At 39.1% G+C, this 20,005-nt stretch overlaps 3 protein-coding genes across 3 annotated transcripts in view; 1 reads left to right on the top strand and 2 right to left on the bottom strand.

Moving 5' to 3' along the window:
• LOC119726705 (dystroglycan-like) overlaps positions 1-5,271 on the bottom strand; it is a 92,096-nt gene extending 86,825 nt beyond the window's left edge. Inside the window, exon 1 of the mRNA XM_038198506.1 lies at positions 5,116-5,271. The gene's annotated coding sequence lies outside the window, so the exon portion shown is untranslated. The remainder of the gene's footprint in view (positions 1-5,115) is intronic.
• A 478-nt stretch (positions 5,272-5,749) lies between these two features.
• LOC119726704 (cadherin-like and PC-esterase domain-containing protein 1) overlaps positions 5,750-20,005 on the top strand; it is a 49,412-nt gene continuing 35,156 nt past the window's right edge. Inside the window, exons 1-2 of the mRNA XM_038198504.1 lie at positions 5,750-5,981; positions 19,478-19,754. The gene's annotated coding sequence lies outside the window, so the exon portion shown is untranslated. The remainder of the gene's footprint in view (positions 5,982-19,477; positions 19,755-20,005) is intronic.
• LOC119726412 (G-protein coupled receptor 84-like) lies at positions 15,082-16,344 on the bottom strand. The gene has a single exon (XM_038198067.1). The coding sequence runs from the start codon at positions 16,342-16,344 to the stop codon at positions 15,082-15,084; it is 1,263 nt and encodes a 420-aa protein (XP_038053995.1).

Genomic DNA, 20,005 nt, shown 5'->3' with positions numbered 1-20,005 from the left:
AAAAGTGGCGTCAGGTTGCAGCATTCTTTCCAATACTTCTGTTGACGCAATGGTTTAAGTAGAAAAATACACTCGCAAGTGCGGATTCTCATTTTACGAATTCACTTGGCGCTTCGCGCCTCGTGAATTCTTAAATTACAAATCCACACTTTCTCGTGTATTCTCCTTTAATACATAGACCATGTCACATTTGTTTACAAAAATGGATGTTGCAATCACATTCAGCGAACTGTTCACTTCTGCACTTCATGTACGGTATCTCTTGAAATATCAGAGGTTTAAAATTGGTGACACGAATTGTTTAATGAGGGCAAAATAACATGGAAAAGTTACTTAAACGTTTGGGTTGCCTGGCGGCAGTGTTGTAGTCGAGTACTTTTTTGCAAGTACTGCTGAGTACTTAGGTTGCTGAGTACGAGTACGAGTACGAGTACCTCCGAGTACAAGTACAGTTCTCCGAGTAGGAGTACTTGTACTTCCGAGTACGAGTACTTTTATTTCCGAATACGGCCATACGGTAAATTGTTCATTCTGCGTAATTGGCCCTGGCCCAGGCCCAGTCAGACCGATAAACAGACCTACTCACGGCTAGCTGTTAAATGTGTTTGTCCGGACGTGCACAGAGGAAAATCAGGAAATTTTGATTTCTCCACAAACCAATCAACCATTTCAAACTGAAAGTATCGATAAAATAAGGCCGTGGTAAGTCGAGTACGAGTACTTTGCTGCCCGAGTACGAGTACTGTCATTTCGAGTACGAGTACTTTGACATTCGAGTACGAGTACGAGTACGAGTACGAGTACGAGTACTTAAAAAAAAGTACTCGAGTAGTACTCAAGTACGAGTACCGAGCACGAGTACTACAACACTGCCTGGCGGTTGCCTGTCGATAGGACGTCACAAGTGACACTGTCTATCGGTCATATACATGTATGTCAAGCTCGAGGTGGGTTGATTTCAAACACATTAATTTGGGCCAATTCAGGTTGATGAAAATGTAAAGATATTAAAGCAGTTAAGGAGATTAGTTCTACTTTAAAGAAAGTTTGAGAAATTCTACACTTTAATAGTGACTTTGAAAATACACACACTGTAGGTCAGTTCCAAATATTGTTTTCATGACTAGTATTACAAGAGACAGCATGCTTAGCACACAGGGATTCCCAGCTGGAATCCTAGTTCTTCTTGGCATCCAATTGCACTTGACATTTAACAACAACCTCAAATTAATTTGCCTGAATTCAATCCAAAACTCGTCCGGCAAATTGCAGATCAGGTCAATGAACCCTCTTAGATAAACACAGAGGCACATTTTTACAGAAGGGAGGAAAAATCTGTCCGCACTTGCACTTTGGGCAAATGGGCATTTGTTGAGTGAGCGTTGAAGTAGACGTTGGACATTAAAAAAATTACAAGGCATTGAGTGCAAACCTTGTTCCTTAGGTCCTAGAGAGAAATGGGTAAACAGAAGACTAGCCGTCTGTTGAAAGCAGTACTAAGAATGGTTGTTTTTAACGCATCGCCTCTCTTTATTAATTTCTGTCACAACAGCGTGACAGAACCTGACTCGAACAATATGTTAACACTGAACGAGCTGCATGTACAAAAAAAAAATGTCAGTTTTATCCTTTTTCTCAAAAGGGGGGGGGGGGAGTGGATTCTGCCCACCCCTAAGATCTCTGCTGCGAAGTATGCACGTGGCCATCTGTGCTTACTACACCTGCAAAATTGTAGGCAATTGGACTTAAAGACAAAGCTCTTAAATCTGTACATGATTATTCAACTTTATTCACGAGTGAACACTTATTACAGTAAATTAAAAATGGCATTTTACAATTACAGCACCTTGCACCAAAAATCTGATACTTTGCAAGAGCAGCAAATGACCATGTAGGTCTAAATTTTCCCAAAATATGTGTCAAAATGATCGTATGACATCAGCTGTTATTATACAGCTCAAAGTAAATATATTTGGTATCAAAACTTTCATCAGACATTAGCTTGAACCACGGATCCTCTACACAAGGATAAAACGACTTCCCCAAATTTCTGGTTAGAGGCGTGATATGGCACTTGCGCGTCATGCGTGCGAGTGTGCGAGACTCGTTGCTCAACTGCAGTCTTTCAGTGGTCAGATTTCTGTCAGAACGCCAGCTGTCGGCGATCATGACATTATTGTGTTGTTCTACAGTATGTTCTATGCGTTGTTGTATCACGCATGTAGACAATCCGTTCCGTACATTTTGTACACAAACTCAGACGAGTCGTTTATCCTTGAGTAGAGGATCCGTGGTTGAACATTCAAAACTGTAGGTTGGTCAAAACCTGATGTATTGGGTCCATTGAGTTTGCAATGCTGGCATAGTTGTACTGTAACGCTTACCAACTACACTGTTGCTGCCTTTTGAATACAAACCTGCTTTTCAAAAAGATGACGGCCACCAAATAATTTAAAATGTTAACAGAAAAGTCCATCCAAAACACCTTGATAAACAGCAGTCAATCCAGTTTCCTTTACTTTAAATTTATGAACTATTGCTTTCACTTCTGCAACAGCCAGACAAATCTTCTGGCATTATAGAAATTAGAGGGACCTCCAAAAAAAAATCTCTCCTTTGCTCATGTCAATAGCTTTGTTGCTGCCAGAAGTTAGCCTTGGAGGGTAAATACAGATTACTTCTGGGGTGCTGGCAAACTCTAATCCTCCCTTACTTTTTTTTTCTCCAGAATTTGACCGCAAGGGGTCTGCACTTACAGTGCAAGATCCTGGCAGGTGGGATTTTTGTGTGTGAAAAACGGCACTCATTTTGAAAAGTCAGAAGGGGACAAGTGAAGTTAATATTCTCAAGTGATTTTCTGCATGGGAGCACCCCAAAGAGACCACAAATTGAGTAATCAGTCCCTGAAACGTCACCCTAAAAGAGTAACGTTCAATGCCTTGTCAATTTTGAAACATCAGTCTGTAACAGTTTTGTAATTTGTATTGATAACGATGTTATCTTTACATCGAAAATTTGCTGTCCACTTTTACACAGCTCAAGCTGCGTCAAATTTTTCGCCAGACCATCCCAGGGTTTATTCAGACAAATTTTGCTACATAACCATGCAGGATTCTTTTTCATTGAATATAATGGGTGAACAATAAAAGGTTAAATTCGGATTTTGCATCACCGGGTTTCGCCCCTCGTTTTCGAAGACCCACTCGAAGACCGACTGTTTTCGAGTGGTCTTCTGTCTTTGTTTTAGGGGTCTTCGTTTTCAATACTTCCCCATGCAATGGCACATGTAGCACAGTATTTATTACATTGTAATTGTAGGTACACCACGTACACCGAAAGGGCCTAAAATGCACAGCTAACGATGACCATCATGATGGTAGGGGAATGAAGCTAAACCACAGGAATGCTAGAGATGGTGTGTGGTATTTGACCTGACACGGGGTCACACAGACTGTCATCACAAGAATGCTGGGGTAATGTTACAAACAGATTATAATTTCTAATTTTATTCTGGCTCTGGACAACTTACATTCAAAATACTTTTTTTTTAAGACTGTTAAATTGGAAACAAATATGAGTCACAAGATGCAAAACAGGCACACACATTACCGGTATATCCATTGGATATAATATTTTGACAAAAGTACACGATAATTCAATCAGTTCCATTTAGAACAGATTTAGGGGTTATTATGGTTACATTTTTTAACACAATTATAATGATTACAAAAGCCAAATTTTTCATATCTTCATCAGAGATCATGATAATTATTACACATCATAGTAAAACTTATAGTGTTCACAGATATGCGCATCACGATGTAGCACAACGTGCAGTAAGAAATTGCACATTTTGAGGTAAAATTACTTTTAATTAAAACGCTTAATCAACATCTACACAACATGTACCAAATGAAATCTGCAACCTCAGGCAGTCTTCCTTTTTTCCCCGTTTTCAAGATTTTCAACAGGTTTTGACAGAAAATATGACTTTCTTGTACCCATTTTGCCAGTTGATGCTGTATAAATAAGCATTGTTTTGTTCATTCACTTAGCTTGGGAAACTCAAGCACAAATGCTCATCGGGAATTTGACATAAAGCACTGGGGTCACAACTATATTTTTTCATAAATATTGACAACGTCAAACCAATTTGCAACACGTATACGAAACTGTTTCTGATTATATAGAAAATATCAAAGTCTTTTTTGAAAGTGGGACATAAATTTAGTCGGAGTCCCTTCAAGGGCTGATTAATAAATAGGAATAAAGGAAAGGAGAGGGTGAGAGCAGAGGAGGGAAAGTGGAGGGGGTTATATAAAGGATGCAACTTTTGGCGCTTGAAAATTAATTGAAAAAAGTGGTGGCCCAGTACGGATTTTCCTATGAAATTTACAAGAATTTCGTTCACCAGGATCATTGGAGTCTCGCACTCGGCCATCTCTCATCATTTGCCGTTGACTGAGGGCGCTTTAATTCTCTTGACCAACTACAGCGCGACTTTAAATTTCATCGCGCGAGGCACGTACGGTAGAGGAAAGATTCCCATATCTGTCCATCACTTTTCACCCTGTGCACAAACCCTATGGGACTGGTCTGAAAATTTGTAAGTGTTTTCTCAGTAAAAATTCAAAATTTGTCACTGCTAATTTTGACATAGGCCTATTAATCACTTTCTGATGGCTGATACTGATAGGCCTACTACTAGTGATAGTGATACGTCATTTAAGGGAAAAATAAGTGATGGCCAGATATGGGAATCTTTCCGGGTTGTGTTACTTCATAATCATCAGATCATGCATGTATGTATCAATCTTCTCTACCCACCCCTCACCACCCCTATCCACCCTCACCACCCCTATCCATCCACCCCCCCCCCCCCCCCCCCCCCCCCCAAAGTAAAGATCGAGACTGCAGGCAGTGCAGAGTGCAGTTGCATATTTGCACTGCTTCAGTGCTTGCATTGCCAATGCGGCAGTGCACGCCTATCACAGTATCAAACCATAGAGCAACCATCAAACGCATCGGCATCCAAATTAAACATCACGGAAGCAAAGCACATTCATTCTTCAGTCAATAAAACCCTCAACCACATAATCAGAAACTGATATTTACCTGCTCAGCTGAATGTGAGTAAATAAGAAACAGGATCATCAGAAATCGCAGACTTCAGTCAGAGTTCCGTAGCTAGCTAAACGAAAGTAGGCATCAGTTGCATCCGCGCCTAGCCACCGTACCTGACGTACATGTACGTACGAGTACGAGTAGTACAGTGCGATCACACGGACATACGGGTACGGTACGTATGTGTACGTATGTATGGCGCGCGCGCCAGCCACTTTGGCACATACCAAAAATGTCCCCTTTGCCTGTCACTACCCTAAATACTGACAGAATCAGCTACTCATGAACAACATATACTTCATGAAAACGTATTTTATCCAAGTACAGATTTAATATTGTCACCTTTAATTACTTAAAATCCATTCAAAGCCCAGTTAAAATGTTATTTTCAACAATTTATTTCGCTCCAGAAGAATCCATTTTACTAAGCAGGTAAGGTTGAATTAAAAGCACAGCTTTGATCGGTAGGTGGCGCTATTTACTTTGACTGGCAGGCGTAAGGCACGTGCCTATGGGGGCGCTATTTAGTTTTATTGGCAGGAAAAAATAAAAAGGGCAGAACAGCAGGTGCACTAAATTACAGAGGGCGCCCTGACGACTTTACGGTCTCTTTGTTCACCTGTCAAAACAGCGAGCGCGAGATACGATTCAAAGAACGTAGCCTGGCCTACAGTATATAGTACACGTCATGCATGGTACGGACGGCCGGATCGAGGACGGTAAACAACGAGTCGTGAGCGAAGGCGACGTTTGTACTTTGTGGAAGGCACTTTTGCGTGGAAATCATCTTTTGTGAAAGATCGTTTAGCTTTAAGCGTGCCCCAGAGGATCTCGCTACAGTGACAGATCGACAGCAAGTGAGTTGAAGCTTGGTTTTTAAAGTCAAGTAAAAAAAAGGGTCTCTCAAGTCAGTCCTACTTTACTACATGATCATGTACTTTTATACTAGACTTTTAGTTTTAGGGGATTTCCGTTTTTCTTGCGTGGGGATCGAGCAGGTGAAATCCAACTGCGCATGACGCCGTCCACAAATGAGTTGTCATATAGTACTAAATTAAGCAAAGTAACAGTTGCTACAATACTAAGGGCAAGGCACTAACAATAACAGTACAGTAGCACAAGCAGGCCAGTGACCTAGCCCCACTAGTGTGGCCGTCGGTATGCTGCGCTCAGAGGTTCAGCGCAGCATACCGACGGCCACACTAGTGGGGCTAGCCAGTGACCGAGTTTATTAATTTTTTTTAATTGAGTGTAGATTTGTTTTAATGCATGAGGATGTGTGAAATTATTCTTCTTTGAAAAAGGCGAGTGCTATTACAGTGATGGTCCATTTTCTACATTCATCTCCAACATTCACAATTTACTTGGAACGGAGAAACACATCCTGTTTTGTAAGAAAATAATTTGAAAATTCTCATGAACCCCCCCCCCCCGATAAAAATTGGATTCGCACACAACAACCAACCTCGGAATAGTACTATCTTTTCCAATAAAATGTTAAAATATGCTTGTAGACTGCTGCAAACCATTGGGGGGGGGGGGGGGGCTAAGGGCTACAGGGAACTGTTGTTGGGTCTGCATTGGTACATTGTGTGTGGTGATACTAAGTGTTGGGTGGGTGGTTGGACTGGTATGCTTGTTTAGAACCCTTGTAAAATAATTTAAAGAAGCTTACAAAATGACTTTAAATTAACCATTTTTGTACGTATTTTTTAACAATTAATAGATTCATTTCCAGATTCTGCCTTGGCTTAAGGCCTACTCCTTTTTATATTATTATTTTTTCATACATTTGCAGTACATTTTGCACATATATTGTCACCATTTTGCCTTTTTATATTTTTCCAACAAAGTTGTAGCTATGTAGAACTTTTAAAACTTCATTTGAAAAAAAAAGGTAGGACGAGATTTTGGTCTAATGAGAAAAAAGACCTAGTGTAAATGAAACTCGTAAAAAAATCCTGTAAAAATGCAAACCCCTGTGTAACAAAAAATCTTGCTGTGTTGAAAAGTCCTAAAATTCAATTTTGCCCCCCCCCCTTCCCACACTGGCTAATACACAGCGTGCCCAAAATTTGTGCCCATCTGTGTATCCAAGACATAACTGAACACAACAGTTGATGGTTTGTAGCATCTTCCACCCCCCCCCCCCCCTCAGAGTTGTTTTATGTTTTGGGTTTTTAATTTTTTTTTTTTAATAGTTTTTTTGGGGGGGGGGGTTGTTTTTCCTTTTTTTATTTTGTATTATTGTTATTTTATTTTTTATTTTTTCAAAATTATTTTGGGGATGAGTTTTTTTTTGGTGCAAACAAAATTTTTTTGAAATGGACATTTCCAATTGAACTCAGTCCAGTTGTTCAAAAGAACCCCCTACCACTCCTGTCAGCCTGAGATCGTTGACTGACCATGTCTCTCAGTAGGAGATTACCTTGTGCCGCTCCTTGCATCCATTCCCATCAACTGATCCAAGTCAAGTACTTCGTAATGCACTCAGGCCCCTAATGGCCCATGAAATAAACGGACCGTGCTGGGATCGTTGGTATGTGTGCTTTAGTATTATTATTTCGCGTGGCTGATTAAAATTGCTTGTCAAAAATGATGGCATGCGTTTCAATTGAGTTGGTCACCCGGGGGGATTATATATAAGGGCAATTCTCCATGGGAGAGCAAAAAATGTCAAAAATAAATATTGACATATTAAACATTTTTCGTACTTTTTCCAGACCTCAATTAAATGGGGAATTCAGTTCAAAAAACGAAATTAAAAAAAATACAATTTTTTGGTAAAAACGGTGATTTTTGCAATTTATGATTAAAAACATTCAGATTTGGTAAAAAAATAAATTTTTGTGTATGTATTACTTTCTGAATTATAGGGAAAAGATTTGATTTATTTTATGATGTTACAAGTTACTAACATTACTCAGGGTCATTAAAAAAAAATCTGAAAATATAAATATATATATATATATAGTGTAGGCCTTCATTTAAAAATGTCAAAATTAGCACGTAATTCCGTTACCGAAAAAATGGCAAAAGTTACTTATTTCACAAATTTTCTTGTTTTTTTTCTACAAATCATGTATGTTGAGAAAAGACCCTACTATAAACATAAATGAAAAATAAAAACTTTAAAATAGTAATTTCTTGGCATTTTTCCAAGTGGTAACGGAATTACGAAACGGTAACGGAATTACGGTAACGGAATTACGCATGCACAAAGTATGCACACTTCCCCCAGATTATGTACATGACATATTAAATAGGAGATTTGCATGTAAACCTTGGACAATAACTTTAAATACTAAATTACTTGTTAAATCATTTCCCTCTTTAATTTGCTATTATACAATTAAAAATAATCAGGTGTTCCATTGATATTTTTTACTTTTACTTTTTCTTTTTTACTATTTAAAAAATGCTAATAGTTGTTTGGATGCTTAAAGGGAATATATTCAACATTTGCAAACATCAGAAAATAAAACTACCAAGTTTTTACGAAATACCTTACTACACTGTAGGATGTTGGTAAATGACAGTCTTAAGCATCCTGTAAAATTATGGCACCTGGTGTGAAGTAATTTTCAAAAAAATGATATTTTTGTATACATTTCCAACGGTGGTCGGCCGACCACCGTTGGAAAATCCTAACTATTTTTCAACTACTGCTTCAACTTTATACTCTTTCCAGTCCAAATTTTGTTTGCTTCACCTATTTGTTACATGTTCATGAATGGGTGCAGGCCAGCTAGTCTGGTTCCCTTACCTTCCACTTTTCCAGCATCTATAAATTGATCCATTTTATCTTTAGTGGAGTCAAGGAACCAGACTACTTGAACAGTTTTGTTTTTCTTGGTTTTCCAGCATTTTCGAACGCAAAACTTCAAACATGTCAGTGTAACGATATTTGATCTATTATACTCACCCCTCAAATAGTTCATTTCTGAAAATTACAGCAAAAGCCAATGATGTACATTCCCTTTAAATATGTTGCCAAAGCCGTTGTCGGGTACCCAGAGAAAATATATTCCACAAGAAGTATATGAAAGTTGAGTACCAGACTGTACTTGTACTTCTACTTGGCATAACTTAACATCTTCCCTTGCTCAGAGATGCCAACCAGTACAGTTTTATTGTATTTTCCACGATAAACTAGTGAAATACGATACAATTGTTCATAGTAAAATTTGATTTTCGTAAAAAAAAAATATATACATTGCTAACAGGCAATGCAGCCATCACCAGACTGCTTTCATTTGACCTTGACCTTTGACCTAAAAAATGAAGCCCAGACATGTTTAGGCCTACATTTACATTTTGATCTGCTTATTTTCACTGAGCTTTCCCCTTGTGGCATTTTATATACTTCTAAAATTTGTATTGTGATGAGTTTATGTTGAATTCAATGTTAATGTATTGCATTTACCTATTACATGTAAACCTATGGCGTAATTCCGTTACCGCCCAGGCGTAATTCCGTTACCGTGATTAAAATGCAAATTATGAAAAGAGTGATTATTTTTTCAACTTTGTTCTGCATCGTAGTTAACAACACCCCTGAACTCTACAAATAACAGGTAGTGTCCAATTTTAAAATTTCAAAACTTCAGAGAGTTTTATTAATTTATGCGAGAACTCAAATATGCTTGTCCTCCGTCCGTAATTCCGTTACCGATATTAAGCTCCGCCCCTAAAAGGGTAATCTTGTGGGATTTTTGTTTTTTTAGCGGTCAATCAATTCTACTGGGTCTTGGCTCCCTTTCCATGTTTAGATTAGTTGCCTAGCATTGAACATATTTTCTTGGGAAAGAATAATCCTTGACAAAGTGACAAAATTCCGTAATTCCGTTACCAAAGAATTGCCCATAAATGAAATTTTAGTTTTAGTTGATTAGCAGAATCTTAAAGTGAAAGAAATTGGAGTTTTTGATTTCTAGAAAACAGTTCTGTGTTGCTGCAGACTGCTTGCATCTTAGATCTTTATGAGTACACGTCGTACATTCATTGATACTTAATTGAAACAACAAAAACTGCTATTCAATAATTCATCCTTCAAATATGTAACCCATCATAGTTTTAATCGTCTGTAAATATCTGTCAAGTGATCAAATTTTCCTTGATTTGTAACTTCGCTCCACGTCTCAGTTTTCAACACCCTAACCCTACTACGGCCTGTAGGATCTTACAACTGATAAAGTAACTGAAAGGTACTATAGTACTATACATCATTTGCAAACATCAAAAAACAAAACTACCAAATTACTAAGAAATGCCTTGCTTGGCTGTAAGTGAATAATAATTCCCAATCATCCTGTGAGATTATGGCACCTAGTGTGCTGTCATTTTCGAGAATGTTGTTTTATCAATTTCCAACGATGGCCAGCTGACCATCGTCGGACAAAACTGACTTTTTTCAAATACTGCCCTAATTTACCACATTTTGTTTGCAATCGGTCACACGTCCATGAGCAGGTGCAAGCCAGCTTGTCTGGTTCCATGACCTGACGATTCCCGTGCGTCTATAAATTGCTCTGTTTCATCTGAGGTAGGGTCGGGGAACCAGACTACAAAACTTTAAACAGGTCAGTGTAACAATATTTGCTATAAAATACTAACCCCCAAATCCATTCATTTCGGAAAGTTACACCAAAAGCAAATGTCTTTAAGCACAGAACTTCTGAAAGATCTTTTGGTCTGAGCACTGAAAAAAAGTCCAAGTTTTGTTCTAATAAATAGATCATATTCAGCTTGCTTGCTTGCCAACAATCAAACTTTTGTTGGCCACTGTAAAAAAAACCAAAAAAAAACAATATTTTCACTGGAAGTCCTTTTAATTCCCCATGTAGAATTTGGACAATTTTTTGGAAACTTTTTTTTCTCGTTATATCTGCCATAAGTTTACTAAAAATTAGGGAAACATTTGGACACAATTTGCTCTCTACAAATTCAGCAAACTTTTTTTCCAATATCTTGGTTATAAATTTTTTGAATTAACCCTAACTCTCTCTGTTTCTTCACAATTAATTTTGAGGATTTTGAGGATTTACAAAAGTCAAACCACTGGCTTGGTGCTTCTTAAAAACTAAAATGCAAAGTATGTGACATTGCTTTCTGCTCATTGATTGATTTAAAGGATTCGGGCAGAATACTTTCCAAAAAAAAATAATGAAAGTGAGCTAGGAGTGGGGTTCAGCCTGGTTGCCTCAACTCCAAAAGAGTTAAGGAAACAATTGTAATCAATTGATAAAAATCTTAGGTTCAACTTTTTTAGTGTGTGGAGGTAGTAACTTTCAAGTTTGTGTTTCTTTAAAAAAAAAAAAAGTTCTTTGTGTAATGAGCGAATTATTATATTCTCCTTTTTACTTGCAGTCTCTCTACTACTGCTACTTGTTTTTGGGTTTTTTTTAACAGAATGCTGATAAACATTCTGTCACTACCCTTGAAGGCAATCAGTCAAAAAACAGGAAATTACTGTGAACATATCCCAATTAGATTACAGTGAATTGACAAATAGCGACAGAAGTCTCACTGCAGCGAGGAAAAAAAATCCTTAATTCTTGACTAACCCTCATAAGGATTAGAATTTTAGATTTAGCGTTGAAAGGTCTTCTCAAAACACCTACTCCATGTTGCATGTATTTGCCCAGCTTGTGAAGGTGTTTCTATGTATAGGCCCTAGCAGACCCAGTTAAATGCAAAGCTGTGAGTCAATACTGTTATCCCTTTTACACGCTTTGCCGTCCCTTTTTTTGTACAACTTTTTTCTCTGAGAATTATGGACAAAAGCACTGGATGGCGTCAAATTCAATCAGATTCTGTCCGTATTTTGTCAGGTGATTTCAAGCGTGCATTTTTATGGCAGGGTAAAGTGGTGTTAGGTATTGTAAAGTGCTTTCACTCGTATGGTGGCTGGCTGCCTGTTATTCACGGGCGAGTGGTTCCTAAAAGTGAAATGGACTGTCATTAATCAACGTAAATATTGGATTAGCAGCCGTCTGCGGCAGTAAAATGCATCTGAACTGAAAGTGTTTTAAAGGGTATGTACAACATTTGCAAACATCAAAAACAAAACTATGCCAAATTATTATGAAATACGTGAATGACAGTCTGTGAAATCATGGCACCTGGTGTACTGTCATTTTTAATAAAAAGAGGAATTTTTGTCTTAATTTCCAACGATGGTTGGTCGACCATCTTTGGAAAAAAAACACGATGTTTTTCAAATACTGCCCCAATTTACCAAATTTAGTAAGTCCACACTTTGTTTGTAATCGGTTACACATCCGCAAGCCAGTTTAATAGTCGGGGTCCCTGACCTGACAATTCCCCAACATCTATAAATTGCTTTGTTTCGTCTGAATTACAGGGTCAGGTTACCAAACTACAAGAACAGTATTATTTTGTTCTTGGTTTTTCCAGCATCAATGAAGAAAATTTTTAAACAGGTCAGTGTAACAATATTTGCTGTAAAATACTAATCCCCAAATCCGCCCATTTCTGAAAATTACAGCAAAAGCAAATGTTATGAAAATATCTTTAACCATATATAAGTTAGTTAAAACTCTCTCCCTTATGCGACAGGCTTTTTTTCATGAGTCATATGGATGATGTTCCAATCTTAGTGATTTAAACATAGCTAGAATTAGCAAAAAGCAAGTTTTATCTTGATATTTAATAAATTATAACCATTTCTTGCCAGGTTTTTTTTTGGGGGGGGGGGAGCCATACATGTAGGTGTTTACACATCAAGATGAAAGTTTGGGGCTGTCCTGAATATACCGAATATTCAAATAGCTTTTTGCCAGTTTGAACATTTGAAAACAAAAAAATATGCACATACACACAAGACTGTGATTTTTTATCGTAAGTTGAGGTGCTTTATTGTCAGGTGCCACGTTTTTTTCAACGGCGGTTCATTGTTCCAATCCTCTTAGGTTAAAGCCATTGACAGAACAAAATAATACTGCAAAACACTCCAGCGACCCATATCGATCTCCACACGTAAATTTTTACTGCCGTGCTCTTCGTGCAAGTTTTGAATATATCCGAATATTCGGTCAAACGCAGTTTGAAAATTGACAGCCCTATGCAAGTTTCTTGATTTTAAAATGTGCACATCCGTGCGTGTATAACTCTTGAGATTTTGTCCAAGTGTGACTCATCTCGTAGATCCTGTTACATTTGGCTTGAATTTTAATCCACTGAGCTATTTAATATTCTTGGTGTGTGTAGCTCCAGAAATTTACTAGACCAATGATGGTTTCACAGGATCTGACATTATATACCCAAACAAAATGACCGTCCCCTCCGTCCTAATGTACATTGCATGTAAGAGCTCAAATAAGTGCGCCGTTCTTTAAATGTCAGTGAAAAGTAAATGAACTGATTTTGAAGTGTGAAGACTAGAGACTCAGCTGTGAGACTGAATTTGAAAAAAAAATCCGTGCACCAATTAATAAAGTGAGAAACCCAGTGCTTTAAGGTTTTCTCGAGGTTAGTTAATTATTTGTTCATACATTGCACATTTATAATGTGAGCATTTAGTGTAGGCCCTACAGTTAGTAGACAGCTTCTTGCAAGTGCTAAAATATACACATTTATTTTTTACGTTCAGAATGAAGTTCCAATTTTCCATTTTTTTTCTTGGAAGATTGTGCGTGTTAAGCCACGTCCTCAGGTTGACCTTTCAATGACACAGAATTGTCGGCGACTGACTTTTCAGGATCAGGCTGTGCCTGAGCTATAGGACCATCAGGAACATTTCATTTGCCTTATTTTGTGACCCGAGTGTAAATGCGACAATATCAGTCGGCGCTAAACAAAAATCAACAGTGAACACGTTTAAGCCACGGAATGGTCATTGCGTTGTGGGTGACATGAGCATGGTTGCGATTTTTGTGTCGGTATGCCGCTTGTTCCACGAGAATCACACAATTTCTCACTTTCGTCACCTGAGCATTACTTTTCCTGCTTGATGCTGATGGTTCCGCCCAAGCAAATCGCAGGTCGGTCTGAGGGTGGTTTAATAGTTTGTGTTGAATAAAAAAAATTAAGAGAATACGTGTATAGTGTCACGTGTGTAATGTTAGCAGAAGCAGCACAATAAAAAGAAAATAGTTGAAGTGCAGTTGTACAGATGGAAATACAATGTAACAGAAATATGTGGCTGTGTGTAAAGTTACCGCAAAAGCTGCCTTTACAAATGAAACATTTTGTTGTGAAATGCAGTAGTCAAGAAAAATGCCTGATAACTCAGACCTGACTGTCATATTTTTCAGGCTTATGCATGTAATTCCTACTTATCCTTATTTTCTAAGCTTGAAATATAGAACTTTCCTAAAATTGAAATTCCTGCCTTTTACGCACTTTAGAATACTCTTACTGGACTCATAAAAGGACTAATCCAACTACATTTGTACAACGCTGAGCTCTCCCCCCCCAAAAAAAAAACCCCAAAAATTTGAAAGCGAAAGTCCCTTTAAATCCTTGTGACAGCCCCTTTAAAACCTAAGCTTTCTTGAGTGGCCTTTAACTGTCTGGTCTTAATTGATGAGTAACAGCTTATGAGTAGACATGAGCTCGTTTTGTGTTGAGCTCTCTCCACACGACATCCCCCCCCCCCCAAAAAAGTTTTCAAACAATTGGAGATAAATATGTGTAGGCGATATCGTTTTTAAATCATCGCATCTTTCTCAACCTGCATTTTCCAGAAACAAAAATTGGCCGTTTGACAATCGAAACCATAATCAAAAAGGGAACAATAAATCGATCGAAAAAATAATCATAATCTTGCAGTCCTAATTTGGAGGAAGTCCAGTGAAGCTCTAGAATTTGCTTAGAAAGAATTTGATGATAAGTAAAATTATACTGAGCCAGTTGTACTGAAGCTAAGACTTTAAAAACATTGATCAGTTTAACACTTCCTAACTTTAGATAATGACAATAAATCTAACAAGCTTAATGCCTGAAGCATTTCTTGAGGATGACTTTACAGTCCTTGCGAAACCGCCTGTTTGCCAGTCCATAAAGGAGTGGATTGATGGCGTTGTTGAAGTACAAGAGAATAACCATTTTGTCAAAAGTGTACGTCACTTCCGGCGAGGCGTTTGACCCAATGATATTAACCACACTCAGACCAACGAAAGACCAATACGGTATCCATGACAACAGGAAGGTGACGCTGGTAAGGAAAAGCATTAACGTGGTTCGTCCCTGCACAGTCTGGGCTCTGCAAACTGGATGTCTGGTACCCGTACTTCTCTGGCAAACTGGAGCTGTCTCAGGCTGGTTCATTTGAATGTTCCTGTCTGCGTTCACAGAGGTATCAGTCTGCTGACGCTGTATAGCATGTATAGCTGCCTTGAATTTTCTTGAATGCGTAGAGGTTGTCGGTGCAAGAAAAGCTGTTTTTGTCCCTTGTTTTGTGGATTGACTTGGAGTGTTCGTGTTCATCTGTGGTGGTGGGACAAGCATGCAAACACTGTTGACCGTCGCTACAGCCGTTTCCTGCCACTCTGAGATGTTAGGGACAGGGTTCGATTGCAGATTATCCGATTTGATCCCGCGACACTGCCACGCATGCACGCTGACTTTGACGTGCCGCCTCACGGCAGAAAAGACTTTGAAGTAACACACAACGATTAATGTGGCTACGACGACAAACATGACAAACTGGGCCGCAAGAGTGATAAGCTTCATCCGACTCTGCGTCGGATCCACTACGTGCAGGATGTAAATGATCTGAAGCAACATGCTGAGTATGAAGGAGAGCAGAATGCCGACTTTGGCCGTGTGGGGGGTCAGCAAACGGCGGTTGCAACGGCAGACGCAGTCGTAACGATCGACGGCGATTGCGGCAGTGATACCAGTCGACACTGACACCGCAACCATCTTGCAAGACTTGAGAATCAGTAGTGCGGTCTCCCACTCCCCCGGTGCCACGATCAGACAACTGGAGACCACCTCGTGGAGCAGAAACAAGCACGTGAAGAGATCCGACGAGGCTAACCCCATGATCAGGATATGGGTGCTGGTCTTGCGCTGCTTGGTCCAGTACACACCCAGGATGAGGCTGTTCCCTGGTAACCCAAAGCTGATCACCAGGAAGCAGAACACGATGTGGAAAACCTCTCCCCACAGAATGCAGTCGGAGGAGGCTGCCCCAACTCCGGCAGTGCTCCACGTACAATTTGTGCAATTCATTGCAACTGTTGTGGCCATTTTCAACCCAAATCCTTCCAGGACTCTCTTCAGAAGGAAGATGCGGTCAGTGCAGTATGACCCCTCTCTGTCGCGGAAAGTTTGTTAGGCAAGGTGCATTCGCTTCCTTCACTCACACTAGGTATTTCCTGCACAGGATTGTACCTAATGTATATTTCTTTTACCATCCATCTCATCTATCAAGTTTTCCTCCTGAAAAAATAATTTTGGCATCAGAGTAGGTCTTTGGGCTTGATTTGGTTTGGTGTCTTGGCCAAAAACCAGTCAGTGAGCAGCATGGAACGTCTTGTCCATTCAGATTTTCCTGAAAATCTGAGAGTGACAGTAAAAAAATAGTCTGGACAACATTTCAGAAGCCATATGTGAGCAGAAGCTTTCAACGGATGCGTTCACAGTTGTCCCCTAACCATCACTGGCGAAAAGACTGCCGATTCTGTCGCTTGAGATGCTCTAAACCACAAAAGCTTCTATAGCCTATAGGGGCTAAAGTACAAGTACATGTATCGCCAAATGCAATAGCTAAAACCTGAAAAGTTCCAGCGACATGTCGAGATGAACATTGAAGTACACGTATGTATCTGGATGTATGTTGACGTGGTTCGATTGTGAGTGGTAAAGAAGTGCGCAGTTTTGGCAGTGATAAACTGGTTGCTCCAAATGCAGAGAAGAAAAAAAACAGGACGACGGCACGGTGCGCGGTATTCTGTCTGCGATAGCAATTCGTCATTCTATTTACATGTACCACGCCACTTGTAAAAGGTTTAACGCTGCTGCTTGTGAAGTAGAGATTTTGACTCCCTCTTCAGAGAAAATGAAAATACTTTGGTTGTTACACTGACTTCTTCAACTCTTCTTGTTTTTCTTCACTTTGAAGATTAATGGTCTTGGCATCTTACGGTGGTAACAATTTGAAGTTTTTTTTTCCATAAATGCAATGTCACTTTTAATAAAAAAAGGAAGTGTTTACGGTCTTGCCGACACTGGAAAAGTGACTTTTTTAGTTACAGATTGTTTGTCACATTTTTTTTTTCTGTTACTCAATGGCAAAACAGGCATTTGTATGTTTCACTTAATTTGGACTTAACTTTGACGATTTTTAATAAACCTGTCACGCTTCCTTCGTATAGTTTACAATTTACTTTCACATTTATGTATAAAAATGAAACAGACGTGACCTTTTTATTCTGTGGGAAACATTTGTAATAAAGTTGGCTTTGTTGTGGATTCTTATTGTTTGAAATATATTAGCTAGGCTAGTATAATGCATAAATAACTCTGACAGTATAGGAAATTAATAAACAAAAGAATTGTGTAAAAACCACAAATGAACTCAAAATAAAAGGCTCCTCGGTTTTTTTTTTTTTTACACCATTTGGAAAGAGAAACATCTCTCTTTTCTTGTCTCCCAAATATATGCCCACGCAACCATAAACAACCTAAGCCTGGTCTAAGGGATTGATATAGGCCAAGAGTGGTTCGGCAGGACAGGACAAGAGCTATCCAAACAACCCATCAGGCCAGGAATCCCTCACGCCAAATGGTTTTAATCAATCGGTCATCCATTCGCCTCAACCTCTCAGTCGCCCCAAACCCGCTTGCATTAAGTGAGACATCACACTCAAGCAAAAAAATAATAAAAGAGAAAGCCATCTTTCCTGTTTACCCTTTTACAGTAAAAATTTAAGTAAACTTACAGTAAAATTTAAGCAAACTTAGTGCCCCAACATTTAATGGTAATGAACGAAGATCAGTAAAAGCAGTAAAAGATTCAAAGAACTGCAGGTTATATGTACTTTCCCCAGAGAGTGAAAGTAGACCCAAAAAAATTGCTTGGAGAAAAAAATATGAGCAAGCGCAATCAATTTTGAGCTGTCAATTACAAAGTGTCATATAGACCTTGTGTGTTGACTGTGGAGTTAGAGGGCAGTAATGGTCTTGTGTTCCTTGAATGGGTACTTAGTCAATCTTTTGTGCATTCATCTCTAGTAAATATAGGCGCGTTTGTTTAGCTCACCTGGGTCAATGCGGTTACGCCCCGTGCCATTCGATAAGCTCTGACATCATTCTCAGGGCTCAGCCGGGTCAGCCACCACAGACACTGCTCATACATGGAGCAGAGTCAGTGGTGGAAATACGTCACATGCATGTGTTGGTCATTCCAAGAAATGGACAAATATGGCAGCCGGACAGCGGAAATCTCAAGTGGACTTAAAAATTTACTTTATTCGAAGTCTGGTAATTACTTATTGAGTTCAAATTGAGGCTACGTTTCCAGTCCAACATTTTTGAGACTGAAAAGCAGTAAATCTAACCCGTCTGCCTTTACCCGAGTCAATTGAACGCACCCTTAAATAACAGAACACCTCTGAGATGTATACCTGCTAAACATAAGGTATATCCTATCACTAACATAGAATGCACTTACAGTTAAAAACAGGTTGACCCAGCACTGCTGTTTTTGTTCAAACAAATTGGTGAAACGGAAAATGTCTCATGTCTGACATCCCCCCCCCCCCCCCCCCCCCCGCGACCCCTATGAAAACATTTTTCCTAATCTCTACTTTTTAGGGAACACATTTATGAGCATTTAGTGTAACTTGGACATTTCATTCTGCAACTCATAAACACATTCTAGTACCGAGGGTAAAAGTGTTTTGAAGTTAAACAAGAAATAAGCAAGAGTTTTAGAGATTTTAAACTTTGAAGAAAGAACCTGGATAGTGTTTGGAAGACTGTAAATTGTAACGTGTGCTAGGATTTAACTCAAGATATTTTGTACTCAGCATTCTTTGTACACATTAACGACCTCTAAACTTATCACAAGAAAAGCTATAAACTGGGTCTTAAAAGTATTCCAAAAGTAACCCAAAATGATCGACTTCCTTACCTTAACGTTATCAGCTGATGGCACGCCTATTGTTCCGTTATCCAATTACAACTCCAAAGAAAGAGATATATATCCTCCACTATCAATTATTTCCTTTCGTGGTCTAAACATTGGGCGCAGTACTGATGCGTTCTACACACTACTCCTTTACGCACACGCAGTGCCTACATGTACATGTAACTCTATGGGGTCTGCCATGATTTCCTGAAGCCACAAATGAGGTATAATATTCTCTTTCCTCGCCAGACTCCGTGATGCAACGCGAGGGAGCCCCGCGATTGGTCCGTCCCAAATTTCGTCTTCCTGTTGACTCTGCACCCAGACTGGGTGCGCGTTAGTGAACGCCGTTCTGCTGTGCAGTATGTTGGGCTCGCTCAGACAAGCGTCGGGGATTTGTACACCCAGCACAAGCGGAAAACAGGGTGGGATCTTAATTTTCATCATCGACAACCGCCATCTTGGAAAAGTCCACAGTTGCAGAGCTTTGTGTGCTGTTGATTGGGCACCTACACCCAGACATACTGTAAGTACATGTTAAGTTCTTTAAAATTTAAATAATCAAAGTTTTGAGGTACTGTACTTTTAAGAGGAGGTTTATTGAACCATTTTGCTCTCACTTTGTTTAAAGGATGATTGTTACCGGTCCAAAAGATTGTTTAAATTGAACAGTTTTATCTGCTATACAGGACTTGCAATAGAAAGGCAATCCTAAGAAAGGCAAGCCAAAAAAACCAAAAGTACTGTAGATTACTTGTAATTTGCAAATTGCAGTTA

This window comes from Patiria miniata, unplaced genomic scaffold (genome assembly GCF_015706575.1).
Source record: "Patiria miniata isolate m_02_andy unplaced genomic scaffold, ASM1570657v1 HiC_scaffold_2, whole genome shotgun sequence".
NCBI classification, from domain to species: domain Eukaryota; kingdom Metazoa; phylum Echinodermata; class Asteroidea; order Valvatida; family Asterinidae; genus Patiria; species Patiria miniata.
This window is presented reverse-complemented; position numbering and strand designations above follow the sequence as displayed.